Genomic DNA, 25,582 nt, shown 5'->3' on the forward strand with positions numbered 1-25,582 from the left:
GTGGTAAGAGAATCAACAGATTATGTGCTTGTTTGAATATGCTTTTAAAATGACTGAAAGCGTTTTTGAAACCAATTATTAGTAAAAATGTAAGTAAATTCTGGAAAAGCACTTAAAGTGTTTCATGGAAGAAGCACAGAAAGTATTTTAAGTGCTTTTGAAACCAAAAAACATTTTTTCTAAAAGCACTTCCAGTCATTTTAAAAGCACATTTAAACGAGCCTTATATTTTACATGAAAGGTATGCATATTCTGAACTCAGTAATGTACATTGAACGCAACTGGACTGGACCAAGAGGGTGGTCATCCCGATTCACATTTACAGAGAATGACCAAGATTACATCTACTACCAAAATCATCAAGGCATCGATCCTTCATTCCATTTTTGTTTCCCTTCGTTCTTTGCCCGTTTACAAGGCGGTTCTCTGTTGACACCGCATTCATCTGAAGGTAGGAAGAAAATGAATTCGGGGGAATATACGATGGGGACTGTCGGGTGGGATCATATCGTATGCTGACAAGCAAGTGGAAAGGAATTTACAGGTTACTGAATACAAATATGCCTGATTCTCTCCTCGTTGATGCCTGACTGATGGAGCGACAGACAAATATTACGGTTCTCCTGGTTGCCCTGTCCGCTGCCCACTTCCTTTGATCTATCTGCAAAAATAAATGGTTTTGGAAAGGAACTTTGTAGGCTGCATCTGTTCAACTACGAAATGTTTCTATTCTGTTAGCAATCAGAAATTAATTTTAAAGCAAATGCAATAAGGCTACGAGCTCGTTTGGATGTGCTTTTAAAATAACCGAAAGCACTTTTGATGAAAATGTTTTTAGAATCAATCATTAGTAAAGATGCAAGTAAATCCTGGAAAAGCACTTAAAATGCTTCTTACAAGAAGCACATAACTGGTGCTTGTTGCATAAAATATTTACTCTAAATGCGCTTTCAGTCATTTTAAAAGCGCATCCAAACAAACCCTAAAACTCTAAAAATCCTCTAACAACAACAGATTCAAACAGACAAATGCAGTAAAACTTGTCGAGGAAACTAACACAAGTAATGTTATGTGCTTCTTGCAGAAAATATTTACTCTAAAAGCGTTTTCAGTCATTTTAAAAGCACATCCAAACAAGCCCTAAAACTCTAGAAATCCTCTAATGACAACGGATTTAAACAGACAAATGCAGTAAAATCTTGTCGAGGAAACTAACACAAGTAATGATCACTTCTCAAGGAAACAAGACATCATATGTTGTGTAGCAGAAAGATACGGATAAACAGAGTTCGAATAGTTTTTTAGGTTCCTCACGCTAGGTTGCAGATTGTTCGGTCCAACATAATTCAACTAAAGTCATTCAATTTCCATGTATCTTTTGAAAAAATACCACTGCTTTTAAGATTCTTAGTAACATTTGTTCCCACGCACTCTCTTTCTTTGCCCGTATCCCAGCACATTCACAAAATTCCGTCAACTTAACCGCATAACGTTCTCGCACTTGAACTAATAAATCACGTAGTGCACAGAAGTTCCATAGTCTTGCACAAAAAAGAAATTAGTGGTTTTTGCACGTAGTTCGTCCATATCAAATATAGTTGCAAAAGACAAATACATAAGCAACGTGCACACCTTTTTATTTCAACGAAGGGGCATAAGGAGCTGGGCATGGTGATACAGTGTCATCTGGTAACCGGTCAATCAAATCAACTACCACCTTCAGGCATGCATGGAGCATTTTCTTTTCTAGTCTGATAAGCCGTGTAGCAACTCGCTTCTTTGGATTCAAATTAGCGTCTTCCAACTGCACAAGAGTGAGAATATTAATTTGAATTCACCTAGCAATAACCTGGTATCGCAACAAATTTGACAGAGCCAAGATTACCAAAGACTCATCTTCACTCAGTGTAGTTGGATAGCCAGCCAGCCGCGTTCTAAAATAATCAGCCAGTTGGTCCAACACTGCTCGTTCCATACAAGGACTCACCTAGAAGTTTATTACGTCCAGCAGCAGTACATGTCATTTATCACCATAAAAGATTTTGCTTCATTAAAGACAAAAGACATAAAAGTTAATTTACCGGACAAATTGGACCTTGAGAAGAGATAACAGACTGCATCTCCGAAGGATCTGAAACATAGCCCAGTCTCAGATAGGGAAGCATATCAAAGACCGTTCCCTTTTCCTTTCCCACGTATACCTGAAAGCAATGAGGCAGATTAAAGAACTAATGCAGAAAATCATGTTATAACTTTCTTAAGGGAAATAGTTTTAAGTACACACCTGAAAAGTTTGTACCGATAGTTTTCCATTTCTTTGTGCAACCATTCTTTTATCTTGGTATTGTGGATCCTCGGTATTCAAAGCTGCCTGGAACACATAGGAAATATGGGATCTTTCAAACAAACACACATTTGACATAAACAGAACTGACAAGCTTATGAAATTGTCCAGAATTTACCTCAACCACCAAACGGTCATAAGAATTATCTTCATCAACAAAACCATAGTTTATAAGCAACTTTGAATTGGGCTGTGGTCCACACCTGCAATATTTCACCAAATTACATTTTAATGATTTCTACACGGCAGTTACATGATAAGGCCACACTATAGCAACATAATCTTGAAAAATTCAAATAACATACCAAACAGCAATAGACTCCCCTGCCTTATATGGCCTATCGACCACTAGTTGAACAGCGCCATCAATAGCTGTCAACATTGCCCTACAGTTGCTTCCATAAGCTAACAATGGGGGCCCAAGAGGAACCAAAGCAAATCTCTGAGCCAAACTAACTTTCTGCGTTGGAAAGGGGAAAAATATGTAAGAAATCCAGAGGGCTTGATTTAGAAATGCACGGCACCAAGAGGGATGTGTAGCCCTTAAGAAACTATTTATACCCTTTTTCTTATTTTTGTGTGAGTTAATTGTAACAAGAAAATATATTACCAATGGAATGAAGAACTCACCTGCAAATGCACCACACAAGACTGAACTGCAACAAAAGCTTGTTTGAATATCTCAAATGGGAAGGCCTCCGTAGGAATGTCATATGGGTATTGCTGTAAAATGAAGTAAATTTAAGTCCATATCATTGGCTACAACAACACTAGTGCCAGTCAAAGACACTCGAGTAATACCTGAAATAGGGAACCAGCCATAAACCAGACCGTGTCAAGCTCATTATATTCCCTTTTAATTCCTTCGGCCCTTGCATGAATGTCAGCCTGATTCGTCACCACAAGAAAGTAAGCTAGAACATTTTGAATTACTGAAGAATTCCATAACTTACTTTAACAGAAGCATGTACAGCGATAACAGAAGCATGTACAGCGATCGTGGCATAAGATACCTTTGTGGGGCTTCCTGTAAGATAAGCCAGTTCCGCTTCTGACCATAAAAGGGGTGACTCCACCGCTAACTGACCCCTCCCTCGCTGACGATCAAGCTCTCTTATATAGGGATACCAAAATGACTTCTTTCCTTGTTTCTTCTCATACATCAGATACAATGCCAAGCATGCCAATTCAGATAATTTGTTCGTAGTTAATAATTCAGCTGCAAAATAAAACAAGCAAAATACACATTAATGTATGCCCCATATCCCATTGACTACGAACATTCATTAGAAAAGTCGAGAAATCGAACAATAAAAAATGCACATTACCAAGTGTTTCGTTCCCTAACACTCTCTTCAGAGTCACAACTAAGGAATCCGGCACAGAAAATGCGACATCACCAACCTAGCAATTACAACAATTCAAAGAACACAAAAATCAAAACCCATCCCCAAGAAACTCAAAGTACTAAAACCCAATGAACTTTATGAATTAAATTACAGAATTTGAAATTTTCAATCTCAAAAATTTCAGTCTCATCACCTCAAGATCTTCGCTTGCGGCAACGTAGTGAATGGGCCGGAGCTTCTCGTCGTAGGAAGGTTTCTCCTTGAGCACGACCTTGCAAGGAGGCAGCCCGTTCTTGCGCATCCAAGATTTCAAGTCTTCCTCCTCGTCCTTCTTGCTCACGACCTGACTGTGCTTGCCGCCGTCCTCCTTCCGCGACCCAAACAACGTCTCGGAGCTGGAGGCGGAGCACAGATTTCTCTGGCGAATCGATCTGAAAGAAGGTACGGACCAGAGGAGCCTGGTCTTCCGAGGCGAAATCGAAACAAGGAGAGGGCGGTGAGAGGAGGAGGACGAGCCAACAGTCTCCAAGCAAATGCACCGGTGGTGCGGAGGACTGAGCTCCATGGCGGAGGGGTGGGATTTGAACAATTCACAGAGAGAGAGAGGGAGTGAGGGGGAATTGGAGGGATAAGAGCGCGGAATTTGGCACCGTAAATCCGATTGGAGGGAAACGAAGATACCGTCTGGTGGTGTTTTGTGGACTCACACTCACAGCTGGGAACTTGCCATAGGACGATATGATGAACAAACAATTTAATTTTTATTATTTGAAAATTTCGAAAACGGACCGCGCATCATACGTTATTATATTAATAAAAGTTAAAAAAATATTATATAATCACATATAGCGTGTTCGTTTTCGAACATACTGAACAATCTCTATGATATTTCAGTTTTGTATTTATTTGTCTCAAGATCTTAAATAAGCTTGATTAATTAGAATGATTAGAGGAGGTAAATGTTTTATCTTCCCTAAATAAAAGTTCTTCAAATACCATTAGCACTTCTAAAATTCACTTTTTAGGTGACTAAGTATTTGCATCATGTGATTATTGGACTTCACACAGGTATTTCATACTCTAATACTTAAAAGTTCTAATTTTAAAGGGCTTTATCCAAAATAGTTTTTGAGATTGGCATAACTCTTCATTTTGATCTATGCCAAAGAAAATCGATAAAAGTGGTCTATGAGTTTATTCACCGTAAATCAGTTTTGTCATTTCGTAAAAAATTTGTCAATATCCTCGTTAACTGTCACGTGAACAACCCCATGACCACTTTTTAAAGGGTATTTTTGTCAAATCAACTCCTCTCTTAACAAGAATATTGATAGATTTTCGTAGAAATACCAAAATAATTTACCTTGGACAAACTCATGAACCACTTCTATCAATATTCATTATCAGGACCGAAATAAAGAGCTATGTAAATCTCAAAAAACATTTTAAATAAAAAGTCAATCTCAAGTCAAACACGTTAAGATAGCACACATATAACTCTTGATAAACCTATGCAAACTGCCATAAGGCCCATAACTATAAACACAATGTCAAACAAGCCCAAGTCCTCGAACTTCTCTTGTCCTAACATTGCACATTCCTTTGGGTTAACTTTGCAAAATAACTCTAAACCATTGTACTTAGGGAAGTGTTATTGGCACTCCAAAAATCTCATTCTACACTCTTCATAAGTGTTTTTTTCTTTCCAAACGTAGAAAAATTGGAGTATAAAATGAGATTTTTGGAGTGTCAATAACAATTCCCTAATTATAAAAAATAAAAAAAAAATAGAGATAACTGGAGCCATGGTCTTTTAATTTCTCAATTTTAGAAATTTGATTTCTGAATTAATTTTTTTTTATGATAATGTGAACTTGTAATAATGTTGAGCATCATTTTGACTAACTTTGTTAGAATTTTCATCCATGTTTTGCCTCCTTTAAACTCTTTATTTTAGACAAAAGTTCTAACGAAATTAGCGATAAAAAATTATTGCTCCACATTACAACAAGTTCAAAAAGTAGTACTCACAAATTTTTAGTTCAAAAGCCAAAGCTCAAATTGAACCAAAGTCCAAGACTATTACTCCAATTTTCTCTAAAAAAATAAATATAAAAATAATCAATACACTGTAAATGCGATTGTCATAGCTACTCACCTAGAGAGTGAAAAATGAAAGGCAAATTTGATTACTCACAGGTTTCGTATATAATTGTGAAAACAAGTTCGAAAGTAACATCTATCGAACAACGATCTAGGTAGAGAAAAAAAGATAGACAAAAATGATCCGATTAGCAACCAAGGAGGTGTGAATGGTTGAGGTGACAAAATTGGACTACAAACGCAACTTGGCCCTAAACATATCTCCAAGGACCTGCCTAGGCTGTGGATTATCCGGTCCCCTGTCCCGCTGTCCAGACGTGAAATACAAGTAACCGTTCCAGAAACCGGTGCACGTGGTTTTTATCCGGTAGGGAAGCCTTCCGATCACTGACCAAGTCTGCAACATATAAGTAGACAGAAATTTTCAGCACAATGAATGATTTCTGATGTAAAGTTTCTAGTGATGGGAGAAGAATACTACCATGGTGTCTAAGCGAAATTGGAAGACCTCGCCTACGAGGATCATCCTTTTGGTCACCGGGTTCTTTTCTGTTGTTCCGCCAGTGATGATGACAGAATTGTTGACAAGTACCCAAGAACTCTCTATGTGAGAGTCTGGTTTTGGCATAGGAGGTAAAACTTTCCATTTCATTTCGTCATCCAACATATAAACATCACCGTAAACCACCTGAAACATTAAGTACCGAGGCTGTAAGAGGATAGTAGCATGGATTAAGTCATAAAATCCAAGGACGGTAGATGGTCTAATGAACACGCGATAATACCTCGTGCCTGCGTGAACATTTGAAAATTGGTGACCCAGGCTTGGGCATAAAATCACCCTCTTGACCACCAATTACGAAAAGGCGATCATTGTACACTACGCAAGCCCTGTTAGAAGATTGATTATCATGATTAGAAAACAGTAAAACGAACTCACAGGATTCAAGTTTTTCTGAGAGGAAAATTTTGAGGTGATTAAAATTGATGGCAATCCAAATATCAGGGGTACTCAAGAAACCTGTGAGGTCCCCCGCGTGGTATGGGTACTTCTTTCCGCCACACTTTCTCCAATGCTTTTCCATCCTTCACACCAAGACTCCAGTGCTCTGTGCCGGGTGTATGGCGGTTTTCCTTGCTGCCACCCATCACATGGAGTCTGCCTCTCCACAGTTGAGTTGCTGGAGCGTACCTGCAAATTCTCTTGTTAAATTAACCATATGCAGATAAAAGAAGATATCATCCGACTCAATAAACCAATGTATTTTGACCGAGTACGGCGTAGCATGATTGACACAAGACTTAACCAAAATATATATACCGAGGGGAAGGTAATGGGGGCAAACTGCTCCATTTCTTTGTCTCTGTGTCCAGCACAAATGTACGAGCTGTAGGCCCTCGGCATTGAGGACCATATTGGCCTGATACCACATATATGTATCTTCCATCAGTGATCACTCCCAAATGGGAATGCGCCATCTCTTTCGGAGTATCCAACCTTCCCACCCATGTGTTGTCAGTGAAATTGAATATATCAACATGAGAGTGCACCTATAACGCCAAGGCATACAACATGAACAAAACCAAAAATTTGAAAGGAACATCACATTGCACTATTGAATCGGTTTAAATTCATCAGGCATTCGAACAGAAAAGCGCAAGATAGATAAAGATCCTCACATAGTCAATAGTTCCATATCCCGCAAACACGTAAAAGAGATTCTTAATCTGAGCTGAAGCTCCGTCTAGACGAGGCACGGGTGCTGGTGGCATAGGCTCCCATGGTAATTCAGGTGCAGCTATATCAGCAAAAGTTCCGGACAATAATCTCTGCGGAGCACGTTCCTTTGTTTCTTTCACAACTCCTTTCTGCATATGAGTAAAAAATTCATAACCATCCAGCAACTACCAAAATACAAAACCAGAAAACCCATTTGTATATGTGAAACAGTAAAATTTCAGATATTTACCAACTACCCAAATTCCAAAACAACATAAATTACATGTCTCAAGCATAAATTTTCCATCTTTTTCTTCCAAATTCCCAGAACCCCAGATTCAATTCGAAACAATGTGGCTGAAAATTCAATTCAAACTTCAAAAACAAAAACAAAAAAATCCAAATGGGTATCAGAAAAATGGGCATTGATGCAATTGGCTCACCACATTAGCTTCATTGGCGGTGGCATCTGGTACAACAAAGGTCCCAGCTTTATCAAGCACCAAATTAGAAGCAATCAAGGAATACGCAGAGGAAGAATAGGAAGAAGAAGCCCAGAGGAAATCTGCAGCGAGCGCCACTCCGAGCAGAACCGCGCAAGATGTGAGAACTACCCATTTGGCCGCGGAAAAAGGAGAATGATGAGTATGATCTGGAGCCGTAAATCTTGTCATTTCTCATCGGAAGCCATGAATGCGCAGGAAAATATTTATAGAGAGTAAAGGAGTGATTGGAAGAGGAGAAAATCGTCGAAGATTCTGAGGAGCAAAAGAGTTGGGCGCCAATGGTTTCCATTCACTTTCTCATGTGCCTTGGCCGCCCCTTGGCTAACTGTTTTTTCTTTCTTTCTGGTTTTCATTTTTAGAATTAAATTAGCCTATTCTTCTATTTCTTAGATAGATAACATCCTATGTATCTAAAAAAAATTAAATAAATAAATAAGAGTGAGCATAAAAGTAAATTTGTGTACGAAAGTCATTTCTCTATTGACTATTTAGGAACTAGATTTCCTTCCGGAACCAAATAAACTGAGTCTAAGGATCAAAGAATCTAAGCAGTTGAAATTTAATCCAACGGCTACAATTATTATAACTTTTAGAGGGACCCTTTATTTGAAGCCGTTGGATCAAATTTTAACGGCTCAGATCCTTTACTCAGGAACCTCAGTTTATTTGAATCCTGAAGAAATTCGATTCCAACTATTTATATCTCATATTTTGAAGTGAGACGGCTACGAACGGAAGCACCCTACACAAGTTTTTCTCTTCTCATGGTTGGTCTAGATTGTGTTTTACTCCTTACAAGCAACGTCCAAAGCCCTAACAGGCCATCCATAATAAGCCCACTCTATACCATAAGCATAGGTCCAGTCCATATTCGACATTGACGAAGCCCAACATTTGGAAATGATAGCACAATTATAAGGAAATGAGATTCTAGAGCCCGCAAATCGAGAAATTTAGACTGTTCAACAGAGAAAAAGAGATACGAGATGTTCAAGTTTTTAGATTCTTGTACAAATAACCAGTCAAATGGGTTAATAAGGAGCGTAAAATTGAAATTAAGTAATCCGAATCTCTCAATTTGCGAATTCCGAACTCCGAACAAAAAAAACCCGGAATAGATGTCAATCCCAATTATAATTCGAAAAGGACCGTCTCTCAAGAGAAACGAAGACTTGCGGCCGAAAAACAGGAAACCGTGGCGCGGAATTAACCAACGATTGCGAAAAAAGCCCACCCCAAAAACAGAACCCGCTGGGTCCCACAAATGGGCCAATCAGCCCACCAGAACCAATCACGCTGCAACGAATGAGATTAGAGAGAGAGAGAGAGAGAGAGAGAGAGAGAGAGAGAGGGCGTGTGGTAAAAAGGCGTCGTTCCCCATTTTCTTAAGGTCTTCAGCTGCTTCTTCCTCTCCTTCTTCCTTTGGATCTCCGAGCTCCGGCAGCTCCTTGACCCTCCCATCCCGGAATCCAACCGCCGTCCGACTGTGAGTTCCTTCAATCTCTCCCTCTCTTTCTCTCTCATTTTTGTGATTCCCTCAACCCTCCTCAGATCTGCGCTCTCCTCTCGACTTAGGGTTCGTATCTGTATGTATTTATGCTTTGTTATCGTTGCGCCGGTCAAAGCTTTTAACTTTGTGATTGTTCCAATCGAGAAATGGTAGTCGATTACGAGTATCAGTAAGATAAGCTTACGATTGAAAATTTGATTTCCGTTTTGCGCCGGGATTCTGTTTCGGTGATTGATCTTACGGTTGTGTTAATTCATATTAACTCTTAGAATTCGCAAAACCGAGCCCAGTGACGTTCTAGCATTCATACGGCTGACCCCAGTTAATGGGAGACAAGGCTTTGTTGTTGTAGCGCTTTGGATTTATTTTTGTAGACTTATTTTTGTTGTCGTAATTGTGCTAGTATGTATGAGCAGTTGAGAAAGAGTAGAACTTTTGTGCCTCCCATTGCTCAATTGGATGTGTTTTTTTAACCAATGAGTCGATTTTTTTTTTTTTTTTTTTTTTTTTGTTTTTGGGTTTTGGTAACTGGCAGGAATATTGACTGAAATGGCTGGAGGAGCGATCCGCCAGTTATTGAGGAGGAAGCTTCAGTCTCAATCTACTGTAAGAATCTTTCATTTGTGAGTTATGTTTGCTTCTTAGAGTAAATGACATTCACATTTAATGAAGAGAAAGAAAACAATCATTTAAGTCTCTCTTTACCTTTTCTTTTGTGGAAATATCGTAAATTTCTGTTCGAGATTAGCATACTAATGGTTGTTGTATGCTACTTGATTGCAGGCCTCTCCATTATTGGCTTCCCTAACACATAAGAAAGATGATGCTGGGTCTGCTGGGGCAAGGTCTCTCAGAGCACTTGCGCTTCTTGGAGCAGGTGTTTCAGGACTGTTAAGTTTTCCAACTTCTGTTGCATCTGCGGATGAGGCTGAACACGGATTAGACAGCCCACACTACCCCTGGCCTCACGCAGGAATCCTTAGCTCATATGATCATGCTTCGTAAGTTCAAACAGAATCCATGACACGTGTGTGTATGTGTTTTCAATTATTTATTTCTTGTGAATACAAGTTTTTTACAGGATGCAATGAAGCTTAACGGCGTTAAATCTTATAATATATTGAGCTTCGTTGGTTTTTGCAAAATGTTTTGGGTTATATCTCTAGCCCTGCACTCTGTTGTCCCCCCCAAGCAAGAATCCCATACTTATTTTCTATCTGAAATGTTGTATCATAATGTGGGCTGTTGATGGTTCAAGTTCAATTCTACTTGCAGGATTCGTCGTGGTCATCAGGTTTACACACAAGTCTGTGCATCCTGCCATTCCATGTCTTTAATATCTTACCGTGATCTGGTGGGTGTTGCTTATACCGAAGAGGAGACAAAGGCTATGGCAGCTGAAATTGAGGTAACTGATGGGCCTAACGATGAGGGTGAGATGTTTACTCGCCCTGGTAAACTTAGTGATCGATTCCCGCAGCCATATGCAAATGAGCAGGCAGCTAGGTTTGCTAATGGTGGAGCATATCCTCCTGATTTGAGTCTTATTACAAAGGTACTTGCAGTCTTCTGCTAATGAATTCTTATTGATTTGTATTTTTTATCTCCCGTGGAAATATTTCACCCATGTCCTTTCAGGCTCGTCACAACGGTCAGAATTATGTATTTGCCCTTCTCACCGGTTACCGTGATCCTCCAGCTGGTGTTCAGGTAATTTCTATTCATATATTTATTCTAAAAAAAATTGTGGATGTCATGAAAAAGAAAGCTTACATGTTTATATGAATTTGCACTATCCTGATTTTGTACTACTATTGCAAAATGTATATTTAGCCTTTTAAGGACCCAACTATTATCCCATCTATTTTTGAGTTATGACTAAAATGGAAATACCATTTCGTATGCTTGTCGGCCCTCTGGTCCCTGTTGTGCTGTTGTCATTGCTAATTTGTTGTTCAGCTGTGAGTGTCTGGTATTTTTGCATCAATGTCAGTGTTGTAATTCATTAGATTTTTTTTTTTTTTTTTTTTCGAGGGAGTAGTTAGATTAGATTTGAACGGTGAACATCAATTTGGTGTTTAGCTCCATGTTGCTGAGAATTATGTTTGTGTATGGAGTTCGTGTATTTGTGGTTATATGAAATGGAGGTGATGTCATGTAATTCTTATCAATTGCAAAATGCTCTCTGGTGTTTGTAGATCCGAGAGGGCCTGCACTATAATCCTTACTTTCCTGGTGGAGCAATTGCTATGCCTAAAATGCTTAATGATGGTGCTGTTGAGTACGAAGATGGTACTCCTGCAACTGAGGCTCAGGTTGGTTTACGATAGAAGTATCTGTATGTATAGCGTGTGAGTCTTATTTTCTGAATGGTTGCCCAAACTAATCGAATATTGCTATGTTGCAGATGGGGAAAGATGTTGTATCATTCTTGACATGGGCTGCAGAACCAGAAATGGAAGAGAGGAAACTCGTAAGTTTCATTATGCAATCTCCCTTATTGACATTGCTGAAAGCCGGATACTATTTTAAATCCTGACACGACGAGTCTTGAAAATGCAGATGGGATTCAAATGGATCTTTGTTCTCTCGCTGGCGCTACTTCAAGCTGCATACTACCGGCGCTTAAAGTGGTCAGTTCTCAAGTCCCGCAAGCTGGTTCTTGATGTTGTGAACTAAGCCAACCCGCCATACTTTGGTTTCCTTCAATGTTTTGCTTCCGGGGAGGACCTATTTTGGAAATAATTTTTTCACATTGTAATCATAGGCTTTCGTTTCTTTCCTTGTCAAATTGGCTCGAATCCGAAATTAGTGATGGAGTTGACCCTAGGAGTGTCATTTTAAGAGATATAATAAAGCTACTCCATACAGATGGAATATTTATGTTTTTTCCTTGGGCATGTGAATTTTGATCAAATTTTCTCTTAGTAACAAAACTCATTTTGTCAACCGAAAGAGCGTAGACCTCTATTCACAATTCAATAAAGATATTAGAAAGAAAAAAAAAATGATGGGCATAAATGTAATTTTGGATAATTTTTTTCGTATCTACCTCGATGACGTTGATAGTATCTCACTCATCACGAAATTTGTATATTGATATTAATGTATCTTTGTCCCTTGATACTAAATGGCGGAGTTGCCCCGGTCATCTCCCTTTCGTTCTAGATAGCTAATAGTGCATTGGAAATCAAGGTCATAGCATGTCCCACATGTAACATAAAATTAACAATAAAATTAGCCGACAGACGTGGTTGCAACTACATTAGCTAGAACGGTTATAATACCCAATAAAACAATAAAACCAATGCTTTGGCGAAAATGGGCTCCCTACTTACAAAGATGTTAGGGTCTGTTTGATGGGTTAAATGAGATTAGGTTTTTGGGATGTGATTGGATTGGCACGGACACACATAACTCTGCCAGGCATTTAGTCTCTATATATCCCAATTCAATATTCAAAAGTTTGGCACCATGTTCAACAAAAGTTAGTGTGAGATGAGATGAGAGATGGTGGTTATTCACAAGCAAGAGATTAATGACTGGGTGATGAGTTTATCAAACATAATTGAGTTAAGTGGTATTTAAATAAAAAAAATCTTGCAATTGACTCATTGCCCTTATCAGTCATAGGACCCACATGGCAACATTATTTACTAGATTTTTTTTACGGAACAATTAAAATGATTAATGGATGACAAATTCAGAAATCACTTCTATGGATTTCAAAATTTTAGAGACTAAAATGAGGAATTAAACAAATCCCAGTTACTTTGACTGCAATTATCGTAAGACAATGAAACTTTCTGTATTGTTTTCTTATTCGATACTGAGATAGTCAATAAGAGAGAAAAACACATTAAATTACATGATACGTCGTTAAATTATATGACATGTGGCATTTTTGAAGATACTCCTTCGCAGGTCGAAGTCGAACAAACAAGAAAAAACCAAACACTCATACTTAGTACGAAAGTAAAAGACGATAAAAGAATACGCATTACGTAATAAAAAGGAATATGCTATCCACATATCCTATTTTACTTCTTATACATTTTTTTGATAATTCTTATCTGTTGATCTTATTCAATTCATCTGATCCGACGGTCAAAAATTAAAAAAATATGTGAGAAGTGAAATAAGATGTGTAAATATCACACATTTTAATAAAAACGAGTATGAAAATAGTAACAGCCTAACATTTACTAAAATTTTGAAACTTGGTATATAAAAGGTGATGCGTTTGTCTGGGACTGAGACAGGGGCACCTCTCATAACATTACACGCGTCGATACATTATGAATTCATGGAAAAGGCACGTGGTCCACTCCAACCACCCATCCAATCAAGTGGTACTGTTTAACCAACATCTTCGGCCGCAACCTCACGCGCTGCCGGCCCACAGTGCCACGCACATTCCTCAACTATTCTAAAAGGCCATTTTACTTGTTTTGGCTAATCTAGTTGGTACACGTGTGCACATTCCCCAACCTTTCTCAATCACAAAGTGGGAAACCCCAATTTCCACTTCAGTTGGAGAAAATGCGCCGCCGGTCTGTTGTCATCATTTTTGTGTTGTCTCCTTTTTAATTGCATGTGTCCATCCACTTAAATCGAAACTTAACATCCTTAAGTTTAAATATACGAAGATTTAGAGGAGACGGACGAGGAGGTGATGGTGGTGGTTGAAGAAGAATTTGGATTCTCGTCGGATTCTCTTTGTGGGAATTTCGAAGATTTATAAATATTGTCCGCTCATCGTACATCGTACAGTTAGAAATAATTTTAAATTAATTTATTTTAAATTAAACATAAATAATATTTGATAAAAGTTGATCGCATGATGTATGATAAATGGACACGATTTACAGATCCTGTTGGAATGAAGAAAAGGTAGATAGCAGAATGGGGGTTGAAAGTGGCTCATGTGGTGGTTGGACTTCGGTGAGAAGACGAAGAAGGGGTAGTGGATGACAAAAGTGTGGTGGCCACCAGAGTCGTGTGAGGGATTTGGATGGCTCCTATGTTCCCCAGTCTTCTATTTTTAGTTTTTATTATTATTTTATTTATTAACAGTGTTGCTTTCTTAGTTAATTAGTGGAACACGTGTTCAACAATTAGAAAAGAGAAACACAACAAAAAGGATAGCGTAACCTTAATCGAGAAAATTATACTTTCACCAAACCTGACTCCACGTGTCCCTCCTTGGCCAACATGTGGGTCCAACTTCAGAACTTAGAAATCAATTACACCACGAGTATCGAAAAAAGCTTATGTATGAACAAGTTCACCGTCACGTGGAATTTTAATCTAATAATATCTTGTTATGTTAAAAATATAAATTTACACATGATATAATTTGGATTAGGAACCTATAGTGACGATAAATTTGTTCCATATCGTCTTTCTTCTTGTATATGAGCAAGTTTTCACTGTATATTACATACTGGGGTGATACTGTTGAGATCATTTACTTAAATTTTATTTGGTTGAGCATGGATGTTTGGTTGTATTTCTTCTTTATTAAATCATTAAAAACAAATCTAACCATTAACCGCTCGTCATGTGTCTATATAATATAGTTTAAAAATATAGTATTTCTAACTTATTTCTTTATATTGTATGTATTCACATGTGTATTTGTTTTTAAGGTAGCTTATAAATAAGACATACCAATTGTTTCTGGTCAACATTTATTACAACACGTAGAATAATATTCTACGTGTATTATGCGTTTCTTATAAAAATTTCTTCCTAGATACGCCAAACTTTAGGCGGGCCCTACAGGCAAACGAATCAGCCAATGGGTTGTCAAAACACAGTTGGAATGGTGCCCTAGACACGTGGTGGTTCCTCACCCAGCCACCACGCTCCTGCTATGATTATCCCTTCTGCCCTCCGGAGAGAGAGATATTGAGAGAAAGGAGGAGAACGAAAGACAGACAGATCTGGCATCTGCGGGAGAGGAGAAGAAGATCGTGCGAGAAGGGTGGATGGACGCCAGAGATGGATGGCACCTGCCATATGGTGAGACTGGTGCTCTGGATAAGGCGATAATCAATCGGACAATGATCAGATTCCGGCCGATCGCTCCGAAACCGGCGGATGGCGGCTCTTCCTCCGGTACGACTTCGGCGGATGGTAAAACCTTTCTTGGTGCAAGCAAGAGAGTCAAGAGGAAGTACATTAGGGTTGCAAAGAACCCTAAAAATAATAACAGCGCCAGAAAAATAATCAACAGTAAATCTTCCGCAGAAGATAATCCGACGGCTGTAGTCACTCTTCAGCTGATGCCGGAAAAAACAGACTCGAGAGATTTTTCAGGTAGTAGATCTTGGTGTACTACGGTTGATCCTACGGTTGTTAAAACATCAGATAACAGGGAGTTGCCTACGTGGATGAACCTAAACCCTAAGATGAACTGGTCCGTCTGGAACGCGGACACACAATCCGGCACAGAGAGTACGGCGGTGGACTCGTGGGTGACGGTGGAAAGCGTGACAGACACTTGCATGGATGTACGAGGTTTAGGTTGTACGGACGTGGAGAAACTGAAGAGTTTGGATAAAGACACGTGTCCGGGGTTTATATCGGACGGTTTTAACAGAGTGCAGTGGGTGAACGAGGCCTACAAGAGGATGGTGAACTACGTGGAGGGGCAGTCGCCGCCGGCGGAGGCTGTGGTGTGCCTGGCTACGAAAGAGAGCCTGCCGTATACTCACCCAGCGTTCAGTTGCCGGGTGAGGCTGCAGTACTACACGAGGCAGAAGGAGAAGTGCTCGAAGATGGTGCCGTGCGATGTGTGGAGGATGGAGTGCGGGTTGGCTTGGAGGCTGGACATCAAGGCGGCGCTTAGTTTGGGTCTTTGAACCCGAAGCAAAGCTGGAGTGGACAAAATACAGATCAGGTATATGTTTATTAATTCTTGTCTCTATATATATCTAATCTTTGAATAAAGCAAACTACCAAAACGATGGAAAGAAATGAGAGGAAAAGAAGTTCAATCAAAGAAATAATAAGCAGAGAGAAAGAAAAACGTGGCTCCTCTCGTTGAGCCATGCATTTTCGGTCGCAGGTGTGCTTTCCAAACTTCGTGTCTCTTTCGTGTTTTTTTTTTCAAATTGCTTAACAAGTGTCTTTCAACTACTAAAGGGTTAATACTGTTAACTTCATAAGTTTTCATTAAAAGTAGAGTTCCCAAAAATTCTTTGTGCACACCCACCTAACCCCTGTCGGCAAAACATCCTCTCTCTCTCTCTCTCTCTCTCTCTCTCTCTCTCTCACAAACACACAGACACAGAGACTACAGTGCAATATTTTCAGCCAATGATATAGACACAACTTCTATTCACAAAACGCAAGCATTATAACTCTGTGCGCGTCTATACCTGGACAAAATCAAGATGAGAAAAATCGAGAGCAACGATACATGCGGATTAATTCCATCGTTTTAGAAATGGAATTGAGTCGGCCGATGATTGAAAGCGAATTGATTCATAGCCTGCGAAGGCTACGATCTGAATCGGAGCCAGACAATTAGAATTGGGGCTGATGAGGTTGGAGAGACAACGATCTTGTTTCTGTAAGAGCAACGGATGTGTCTTCGATGGTTGAATCCATATGAAACCCAGAGAGAGGGGCTTGGTCAGTGTTGACGAAGATAAGAAGTTGTCGCGAGGTGGGTTGTTTGTGGATTTGGGCGAAACATAAGAATGGATGTGTCTTTGATGGTTGAACCCCCCTCGCCGACGACTTCTCCTTTTTCTTTTTTAATTTCCAATACAAACTAATAAATCTAAAACTGTTAACTTTTTAATAAGTTAAAAGACACATGTCAAGCAATTAAATAAAAAACGGAAGAGACAAAAAAATTCAGGGACAGCAGACCTGCGACCTTCATTTTCTTATTATGAGAAGTTTTCATTTACAACCCCACCTATTATTAACTAGTAATTTTCTCTTCTACTAAGGCATTTATGTCGATCGGAAAAGTGAACTTGATTCTAGTTTTATAAGATTCGAATTCTTATAGTGGGTCGAAAAATTTGAGTTCAATGTGAGTAATTCAAACTTATGGGTTCAATATATAAGTTTATGGCAACTTAATACTATGATCTAGTGATATTTCTTTTCACTTGTAAGTGAAATCATCTAGGCATTGCTCCAACAGCTTATAAAGTAATGCCATACACCCTGATCTATCAAACATAAGCATCTCTCCAAACTTAGTAAATTAATCTTACATAAATAAAATACAATACAATACAACTCTCTCTCTCTCTCTCTCTCTCTCTCTCTCCCCACACTCCCGTGCTAGAATAGGATTCTATTCGGATTCTCTTTGTGAGGAATCTGAGGATCACTTCATCAAGTTCGTTCGCCTGTCATCCTTCGGTCACAAATCATTTGAATTTTTTTATTTAAAATTGAACACAAATAGTGATGAAAACTGGCTACACGATGTACGATGAACGAACATGATGAAGTGATCTCCAAGATCCTCACAAAGAGAATCCGGAGATGATCCTTCTCCCCCCCCCCCACCCGACCCCACCTCGGAAGATATAATTTTATTTAAACAATAAATAAAATAAAGCACAAGTATTATTTGGAATTGTTTTTAAAATGTCTGAAAGCATTTTTATAAAAATATTTTTGAAACCAACTTTTAATAAAAATGCAAGTGAATATTAAAAAGCTCTTAAAGTGCTTATTAGAAGAAGTATATAACTGATGCTCCTTATAAGAAGAACTTTAAATGCTTTTGGAGCTAAAAAATATTTTTTTCTAAATGCCCTTCTTCATTCATTTTAAAATCACTTCCAAAAAACATGTAATGTGGTAAACCCTCAAACCTCAACCTTCAATTACAAAATAATATGTATCATGTAGATGTGATAGTTATGAACCTTTTCTTCCAAATCTTATATTTTCACAATGGTCAGAATTATGTGTTTGCCCTTCTCACTGGTTACCGTGATCCTCCAGCTGGTGTTCAGGTAATTTCTATTCATATATTTATTCTGAAAAAAAATTGTGGATGTCATGAAAGCTCACATGTTTATATGAATTTGCACTATCCTGATTTTGTACTACTATTGCAAAATGTATATTTAGCCTTTTACGGACCCAACTATTATCCCATCTATTTTTGAGTTATGACTAAAAACGAAATGCCATTTTGTATGCTTGTCGGCCCTCTGGTCCCTGTTGTGCTGTTGTCATTGCTAATTTGTTGTTCAGCTGTGAGTGTCTGGTATTTTTGCATCAATGTCAGTGTTGTAATTCATTGGATTTTTTTTTTTTTTTTTTTCGAGGGAGTAGTTAGATTAGATTTGAACGGCGAACATCAATTTGGTGTTTAGCTCCATGTTGCTGAGAATTATGTTTGTGTATGGAGTTCGTGTATTTGTGGTTCTATGAAATGGAGGTGATGTCATGTAATTCTTATCAATTGCAAAATGTTCCCTGGTGTTTGTAGATCCGAGAGGGCCTGCACTATAATCCATACTTTCCTGGTGGAGCAATTGCTATGCCTAAAATGCTTAACGATGGTGCTGTTGAATACGAAGATGGTACTCCTGCAACTGAGGCTCAGGTTGGTTTACGATAGAATTATCTGTATATATAGCGTGTGAGTCTTATTTTCTGAATGGTTGCTCAAACTAATCGAATATTTGCTTTGTTGCAGATGGGGAAAGATGTTGTATCATTCTTGACATGGGCCGCAGAACCAGAAATGGAAGAGAGGAAACTCGTAAGTTTCATTATGCAATCTCCCTTATTGACATTGCTGAAAGCCGGATACTATTTTAAATCCTGACACGACGAGTCTTGAAAATGCAGATGGGATTCAAATGGATCTTTGTTCTCTCGCTGGCGCTACTTCAAGCTGCATACTACCGGCGCTTGAAGTGGTCAGTTCTCAAGTCCCGCAAGCTGGTTCTTGATGTTGTGAACTAAGCCAACCCGCCATACTTTGGTTTCCTTCAATGTTTTGCTTCCGGGGAGGACCTATTTGGAAATAATTTTTTCACATTGTAATCATAGGCTTTCGTTTCTTTCCTTGTCAAATTGGCTCGAATCCGAAATTAGTGATGGAGTTGACCCTAGGAGTGTCATTTTAAGAGATATAATAAAGCTACTCCATACAGATGGAATATTTATGTTTTTTCCTTGGGCATGTGAATTTTGATCAAATTTTCTCTTAGTAACAAAACTCATTTTGTCAACCGAAAGAGCATAGACCTCTATTCACAATTCAATAAAGATATTAGAAAAAAAAAATGATGGGTATAAATGTAATTTTAGACAATTTTTTTTGTATCTACCTCGATGACGTTGATAGTATCTCACTCATCACGAAATTTGTATCTTGATTTATGTATCTTTGTCCCTTGATACTAATTGGTGGAGTTACCCCGGTCATCTCCCCTTCGTTCTAGATAGCTAATAGTGCATTGGAAATCAAGGTCATAGCATGTCCCACATGTAACATAAAATTAACAATAAAATTAGCCGACAAACGTGGTTGCAACTACATTAGCTAGAACGGTTATAATACCCAATAAAACAATAAAACCAATGCTTTGGCGAAAATGGGCTCCCTACTTACAAAGATGTTAGGGTCCGTTTGATGGGTTAAATAAGATTAAGCTTTTAGGATGTGATTGGATTGGCACGGACACACATAACTCTGCCAGGCCTTTAGTCTCTATATATCCCAATTCAATATTCAAAAGTTTGGCACCATGGTCAACAAAAGTTAGTGTGAGATGAGATGAGATGGTGGTTATTCACAAGCAAGAGATTAATGACTGGCTGATGAGTTTGTCAAACATAATTGAGTTAAGTGGTATTTAAATCAAATAAATCTTGCAATTGACTCATTGCCCTTATCAATCATAGGACCCACATGGCAACATTATTTACTAGATTTTTTTACGGAACAATTAAAATGATTAATGGATGACAAATTCATAAATCACTTCTATGAATTTCAAAATCTCATAGACTAAAATGAGGAATTAAACAAATCCCAGTTACTTTGACTGCAGTTATCGTAAGACAATGAAATTTTATGTATTGTTTTCTTATTCGATACTGAGAGAGTCAATAAGAAAGAAAAACACATTAAATTACACGATACATCATTAAATTATATGACATGTGGCATTTTTGAAGATACTCCTTCGCAGTTCGAAGTCGAACAAACAAGAAAAAAAACCACTCATACTGAGTACGAAAGTAAGAGACGATAAAAAAAATACGCATTACGTAATAAAAACGAATATGAGAATAGCAATGTCCTAACATTTACTAAAATTTTGAAACTTGCATTTGTCTGAGACTGAGACAGTGTCACCTCTCATAATATTACACGCGTCGACACATCATGAATTCATGGAAAAGGCACGTGGTCCACTCCGACCACCCTTCCAATCAAGTTGTATTGTTTAACCAACATCTTGGGCTGCAACCTCACGCGCTGCCGGCCCACAGTGCCACCCGCATTCCTCAACTATTTTGAAAGGCCATTTTACTTGTTTTGGCTAATCTGGTTGGTACACGTGTGCACATTCCTCAACCTTTCTCAATCACAAAGTAGGAAACCCCAATTTCCACTTCAGTTGGAGAAAATGCGCCGTCAGTCTGTTGCTATCATTTTTGTGTCTCCTTTTTAATTGTATGTGTCCATCCACTTAAATCGAAACTCAACATCCTTAAGTTTAAATACATGAGGATGTGGTGGAGACGGACGAGGTGGTAGGGGTGGGCACGGTGCGGTTCGGTGCGGTTCCATCCCTAAATTGGAACCGAAACCGAAATATATTAACGGTTCGATTCGGTGCGGTTCCACTTAAATTTATTACTATAACATTACGGTTCGGTCTACACCGGTTCCGATTCGGTTCTTGCCGGTTTACGGTTCCTAATAATAAATTATTTGAACACCAAATCATTATGCATTCAAATACATCTTCTAAAACTGATTACATAAAGTTGCATACAACACATCTTTTTTAATGCAAATGTCTTTGTTAGTGGCACCAAGTCAACAAAAAGAGACAACTAAAATACATATGCACTGGTCAATCAGTCAACAAACAAAAAAATGATGAAGCAAATTGCAGGTTTTCAGACTTCAGAGAGCAAGCAAGAAGCAGCAGCTCCTGTACACAATTTTTCAACCTATTATACCATGACATGTGTGTGTGTATATAATTTATTTATTTATTATTAATAAAACGGTTCGGTTCGGTTCGGCCGGTTCTTGGTCATTCGAAACCGGAACCGGAACCGGTTTGAACGGTTCGGTTCGGTTTTTCACTCAAAGTTGACTTTTCCGGTCAACACGGTTTTTTTCGGTTTTTTTTCTTACGGTTCGATGCGGTTTTGCGATTTGGCGGTTTTTATGCCCACCCCTACGAGGTGGTGGTGTTGGTGGTTGAAGAAGAATTCGGATTCTTGCCAGATTATCTTTATGAGGATTTCGGATATTTATAAATTGTGTTCGTTCATCGTACATTATGCAGTTAGAAATTATTTAAAATTAATTTATTTAAAATTAAACATAAATAGTATCTGATAAAAATTAAGTTTGGCACCATGTTGAACAAAAGTTAGTGTGAGATGAGATGAGATGAGATTGTGGTTATTCACAAGCAAGAGATTGTTGACTGAGTGATGAGTTTGTTAAATATAATCGAGTTAAGTGGTATCTAGATCAAATAAATCTTGCAATTGACTCATTGCCCTTATTAGTCATATGACCCACATGACAACATTATTTACGAAATTTTTTTACAGAATAACTAAAATGATTAATGGTGAACAAATTCAAAAATCACTTCTATCAATTTCGAAATCTTAGAGACCAAAATGAGAAGTTAAACCAATCTTAGAGACCATTTTAGATATTAAAAAAAAAAACCTTGTTTGTAAGTGGCGAAATATCATGTGGAATAGGGGTTACTTTGACTGCAATTATCGTAAGACAAGGAACTTTCCGTATTGTTTTCTTATTCGATACTGAGGTAGTTAAGAGCATCTCCAAAGGAGATGTTAAAAGATAGTCAAATGTTAATTTGATGGCTAACGTGGTAATGTTAGATTTTCTCTACTTCCAACTGATATGTTTTTTTTGTTATAAATGATATTTGTAGGATTCATTTTAAAAAAAAAAATCAATTAAAATAAATTTCAAAGATAATGAGACCCACACAATAAAAGAATTAAAAATAATTTGACATCACATTTTCTCATATATCAAACTTGACATATGAATGACTGTTTGGGCCCAAAATACGATTGTTGGGCCAAGCAGCAGGATGTGATCGGCCCAAGGTGATGACAAATACTATGGGCCGAATAATAAATCCTGGGCCAGATGGCAGGGTCGGCCAAATCCTATCCTAAGTAGTCCGGATGAATAGAAAAGGTCGAGGAAGTCCTGGTGCGACCAGGATTCTCGACCGGCAAGGAATGGAGTCTCGAAAAGAAGGAAAATTCATAATCCCAGTGGGAGTAGGTTTGTTCGAGTTAGAGTCGAAATGGGATAAGGACTCCCAATCCAAATCTGAATTGGTTTCAAGGAATGGGGTACTATAAATACAAGAAATCATGCAACAGAAAGGCCCCTTCAAAATCAGCATACAATTGCCCTGCGCAAAACTTCTCAAACACCTTGAGATTTTTCCTTTTCTTTTCCTGCCGACACACCTTCAGTTTAGATAAACAGCACTGTGGAAGCACCCGGCGAGCATCTTTAGTTTGGATAAACAGCACTGCTGCCGCAGAATCAGCCGACCGAGAAACACCTTCAGTTTGGATAAACAGCACTGCGTCGAGGTCGACCGGTTATCTATCTAAGTCTCGGCCGAGAAGAGTTTTCGAACCTTTGTTGGTAGAGGTCACCTTACTAGCCTTCTTGGCATAGTCAGGTGTTACGAATTGCATTACTCGGCGTACTGGACGCCGAGTGGTTTTATGATTGGATACTCGCAAGTAAGTTTCAGGGTTCGGCATTCCGACGGCCGAACTACGTTTACCATCAAGACATACATCACGTTTGAGTACCTGTGCCCATATAGTTTGGTCTCGATTCGACGTGCTTATACTCTTACGAATATAATCACAGTGACTGAATCGGGCTCCGACGATTTGTGAACTCTGCAGAATTAGTAGTCTTGTCTTCAGGCTGCAGAACCCAGAGACCGAGAGTGTTCCTTCATCGGTCGCAATCGCAAGATAGAAGTCAACGACGCGCCCAACGCGACATCAACAAATTTTACTCCTCGGCCAAGCTCGGTCGACGAGTTGGCACGCCCCGCATTCAACCGAATGACGTAGTTAGCTTACTAGTTACTCGGCCTGCGCGCCACGTAGGTTTTGTAATTTTTAGAGTCAACAATGACATATGAAAATTCATGTCATTCCACATGGGATTGACATATCGGTTGAAGTTTACTCTTACCTTCAAATTTAACTACATAGCATTCCACTTAGAATTTGACATATCATTTAGAAATGGTTTAATAAAAAAGTAAAACACGTTAAATTACACGATACGTCATTAAATTATAAGACATGTGGCATTTTTGTATGTACTCCCTCGCAGTTCGAAGTCGAACAAACAAGAAAAAAACCACTCATTCTTAGTAGAAAAGTAAAAGATGATACAACCAAAAAGAATGTGCATTGATTAATAAAGGGTTATGCTATTCACACATTTTATTTTACTTCTCACATATTTTTTGGTAATTTTTGTTCGTTAATTTTTTTCAATTCTTCTGATCTACGATTGAAAATTAAAAAGACGTGTGAGAAGAAAATAAAACGTGTAAATATCACATCTTTTAATAAAAACGAGTATAAGAATAGCAATTTCCTAACCTTTACTAAAATTTTGAAACTTGGTATATAAAAGGCGATGCGTTTGTTTGGGACTTAGATAGGGGCACCTCTCAAAACATTACACGTGTCGATACATCATGAATTCATGGAAAAGGCACGTGGTCCACTTCGACCACCCATCCAATCAAGTCGTACTGTTTAACCAACATCTTAGGCTGCAACCTCACGCGCTGCCGGCCCACAGTGCCATCCACATTCCTCAACTATTCTGAAAGGCCATTTTACTTGTTTTGGCTAATCTGGTTGGTACACGTGTGCACATTCCCCAACCTTTCTCAATCACAAAGTAGGAAACCCCAATTTCCACTCCAGTTGGAGAAAATGCGTCGCCAGTTTGTTGTTATCATTTTTGTGTGTCTCCTTTTTAATTGCATGTGTCCATCCACTTCAATCAAAACTTAACATCCTTAAGTTTAGATATACGAAGATGTGGTGGAGACGGACGAGGAGGTGGTGGTGGTTGAAGAAGAATTCGGATTCTCTGTGTGAGAATTTCGAAGATTTATAAATCTTGTCATTTCATCTTACATCGTACAGTTAAAAATTATTTTAAATTAATTTATTTAAAATTAAACACAAATAATACTTGACAACAACTGATCGCACAATGTATAATGAACGGACACGATTCACGAATTATGTTGGTTTGAAGAAAAGGTAGACAGCAGAATGGGGGTTGAAGGTGGGTCATGTGATGGTTAGACTTTGGTGAGAAGACTAAGAAGGGGTAGTGGATGACAAAAGTGTGGTGGCCACCAGAGTCGTGTGAAGGATTTGGATGGCTCCTATGTTCCCCAGTCTTCTATTTTTAGTTATTATTATTATTTTATTTATTAATAGTGTTACTTTCTTAGTTAATTAGTGGAACACGTGTTCAACAATTAGAAAAGAGACACAAAAGAAACACAACAAGAAGGATAGCGTAACCTTAATTGAGAAAATTATACTTTCACCAAACCTGACTCCACGTGTCCCTCCTTGGCCAACATGTGGGTCCAACTTCAGAACTTAGAAATCAATTACACCACGAGTATCGAAAGAAGCTTATGTATGAACAAGTTCACCGTCACGGGGAATTTTAATTTAATAATATCTTGTTATGTTAAAAATATAAATTTACACATGATATAATTT

At 38.4% G+C, this 25,582-nt stretch overlaps 5 protein-coding genes across 9 annotated transcripts; 3 read left to right on the forward strand and 2 right to left on the reverse strand.

The window, feature by feature from the left end:
- Window positions 1–112: 112 nt before the first annotated feature.
- Window positions 113–4,478, reverse strand: LOC137708151 (uncharacterized). 5 transcript variants are annotated; one of them, XM_068447156.2, is made up of 12 exons: window positions 3,887–4,478; window positions 3,673–3,748; window positions 3,358–3,563; window positions 3,146–3,232; window positions 2,975–3,067; window positions 2,650–2,804; window positions 2,463–2,547; window positions 2,285–2,371; window positions 2,082–2,201; window positions 1,886–1,987; window positions 1,633–1,804; window positions 113–661 (listed from the first exon to the last, which is right to left on the reverse strand). In XM_068447156.2, the coding sequence occupies exons 1-11, from the start codon at window positions 4,256–4,258 to the stop codon at window positions 1,637–1,639; spliced, it is 1,551 nt and encodes a 516-aa protein (XP_068303257.2). In that variant the 5' UTR covers window positions 4,259–4,478; the 3' UTR covers window positions 113–661; window positions 1,633–1,636. The 5 variants fall into 5 exon arrangements, with proteins under 5 accessions (XP_068303257.2, XP_088546006.1, XP_088546007.1 ...); XM_088689880.1 differs by having other exon boundaries at window positions 577–713; window positions 3,887–4,472; XM_088689881.1 differs by having other exon boundaries at window positions 604–705; window positions 3,887–4,472.
- A 1,381-nt stretch (window positions 4,479–5,859) lies between these two features.
- On the reverse strand, window positions 5,860–8,448 carry LOC137709324 (kelch repeat-containing protein At3g27220). The gene is made up of 7 exons (XM_068448409.2): window positions 7,960–8,448; window positions 7,477–7,665; window positions 7,118–7,347; window positions 6,818–6,988; window positions 6,582–6,687; window positions 6,278–6,484; window positions 5,860–6,193 (listed from the first exon to the last, which is right to left on the reverse strand). The coding sequence occupies exons 1-7, from the start codon at window positions 8,188–8,190 to the stop codon at window positions 6,029–6,031; spliced, it is 1,299 nt and encodes a 432-aa protein (XP_068304510.2). The 5' UTR covers window positions 8,191–8,448; the 3' UTR covers window positions 5,860–6,028.
- An 872-nt stretch (window positions 8,449–9,320) lies between these two features.
- On the forward strand, window positions 9,321–12,420 carry LOC137707461 (cytochrome c1-2, heme protein, mitochondrial). The gene is made up of 8 exons (XM_068446337.2): window positions 9,321–9,508; window positions 10,068–10,138; window positions 10,316–10,533; window positions 10,808–11,087; window positions 11,171–11,242; window positions 11,731–11,847; window positions 11,940–12,005; window positions 12,095–12,420. Exons 2-8 carry the CDS (start codon window positions 10,082–10,084, stop codon window positions 12,209–12,211), a joined length of 927 nt encoding a protein of 308 aa, XP_068302438.2. The 5' UTR covers window positions 9,321–9,508; window positions 10,068–10,081; the 3' UTR covers window positions 12,212–12,420.
- A 3,064-nt stretch (window positions 12,421–15,484) lies between these two features.
- LOC137709500 (uncharacterized) lies at window positions 15,485–16,836 on the forward strand. The gene has a single exon (XM_088688827.1). It carries the CDS (start codon window positions 15,526–15,528, stop codon window positions 16,399–16,401), a length of 876 nt encoding a protein of 291 aa, XP_088544953.1. The 5' UTR covers window positions 15,485–15,525; the 3' UTR covers window positions 16,402–16,836.
- A 1,599-nt stretch (window positions 16,837–18,435) lies between these two features.
- Window positions 18,436–19,703, forward strand: LOC148689193 (cytochrome c1-2, heme protein, mitochondrial-like). The gene is made up of 4 exons (XM_088689400.1): window positions 18,436–18,531; window positions 19,014–19,130; window positions 19,224–19,289; window positions 19,379–19,703. The coding sequence occupies exons 1-4, from the start codon at window positions 18,436–18,438 to the stop codon at window positions 19,493–19,495; spliced, it is 396 nt and encodes a 131-aa protein (XP_088545526.1). The 3' UTR covers window positions 19,496–19,703.
- The last annotated feature ends 5,879 nt before the right edge of the window (window positions 19,704–25,582 follow it).

The sequence above is a fragment of the Pyrus communis genome, chromosome 17 (genome assembly GCF_041283825.1).
Source record: "Pyrus communis isolate YQ-2024b chromosome 17, ASM4128382v1, whole genome shotgun sequence".
Taxonomy (NCBI): Eukaryota; Viridiplantae; Streptophyta; class Magnoliopsida; order Rosales; family Rosaceae; genus Pyrus; species Pyrus communis.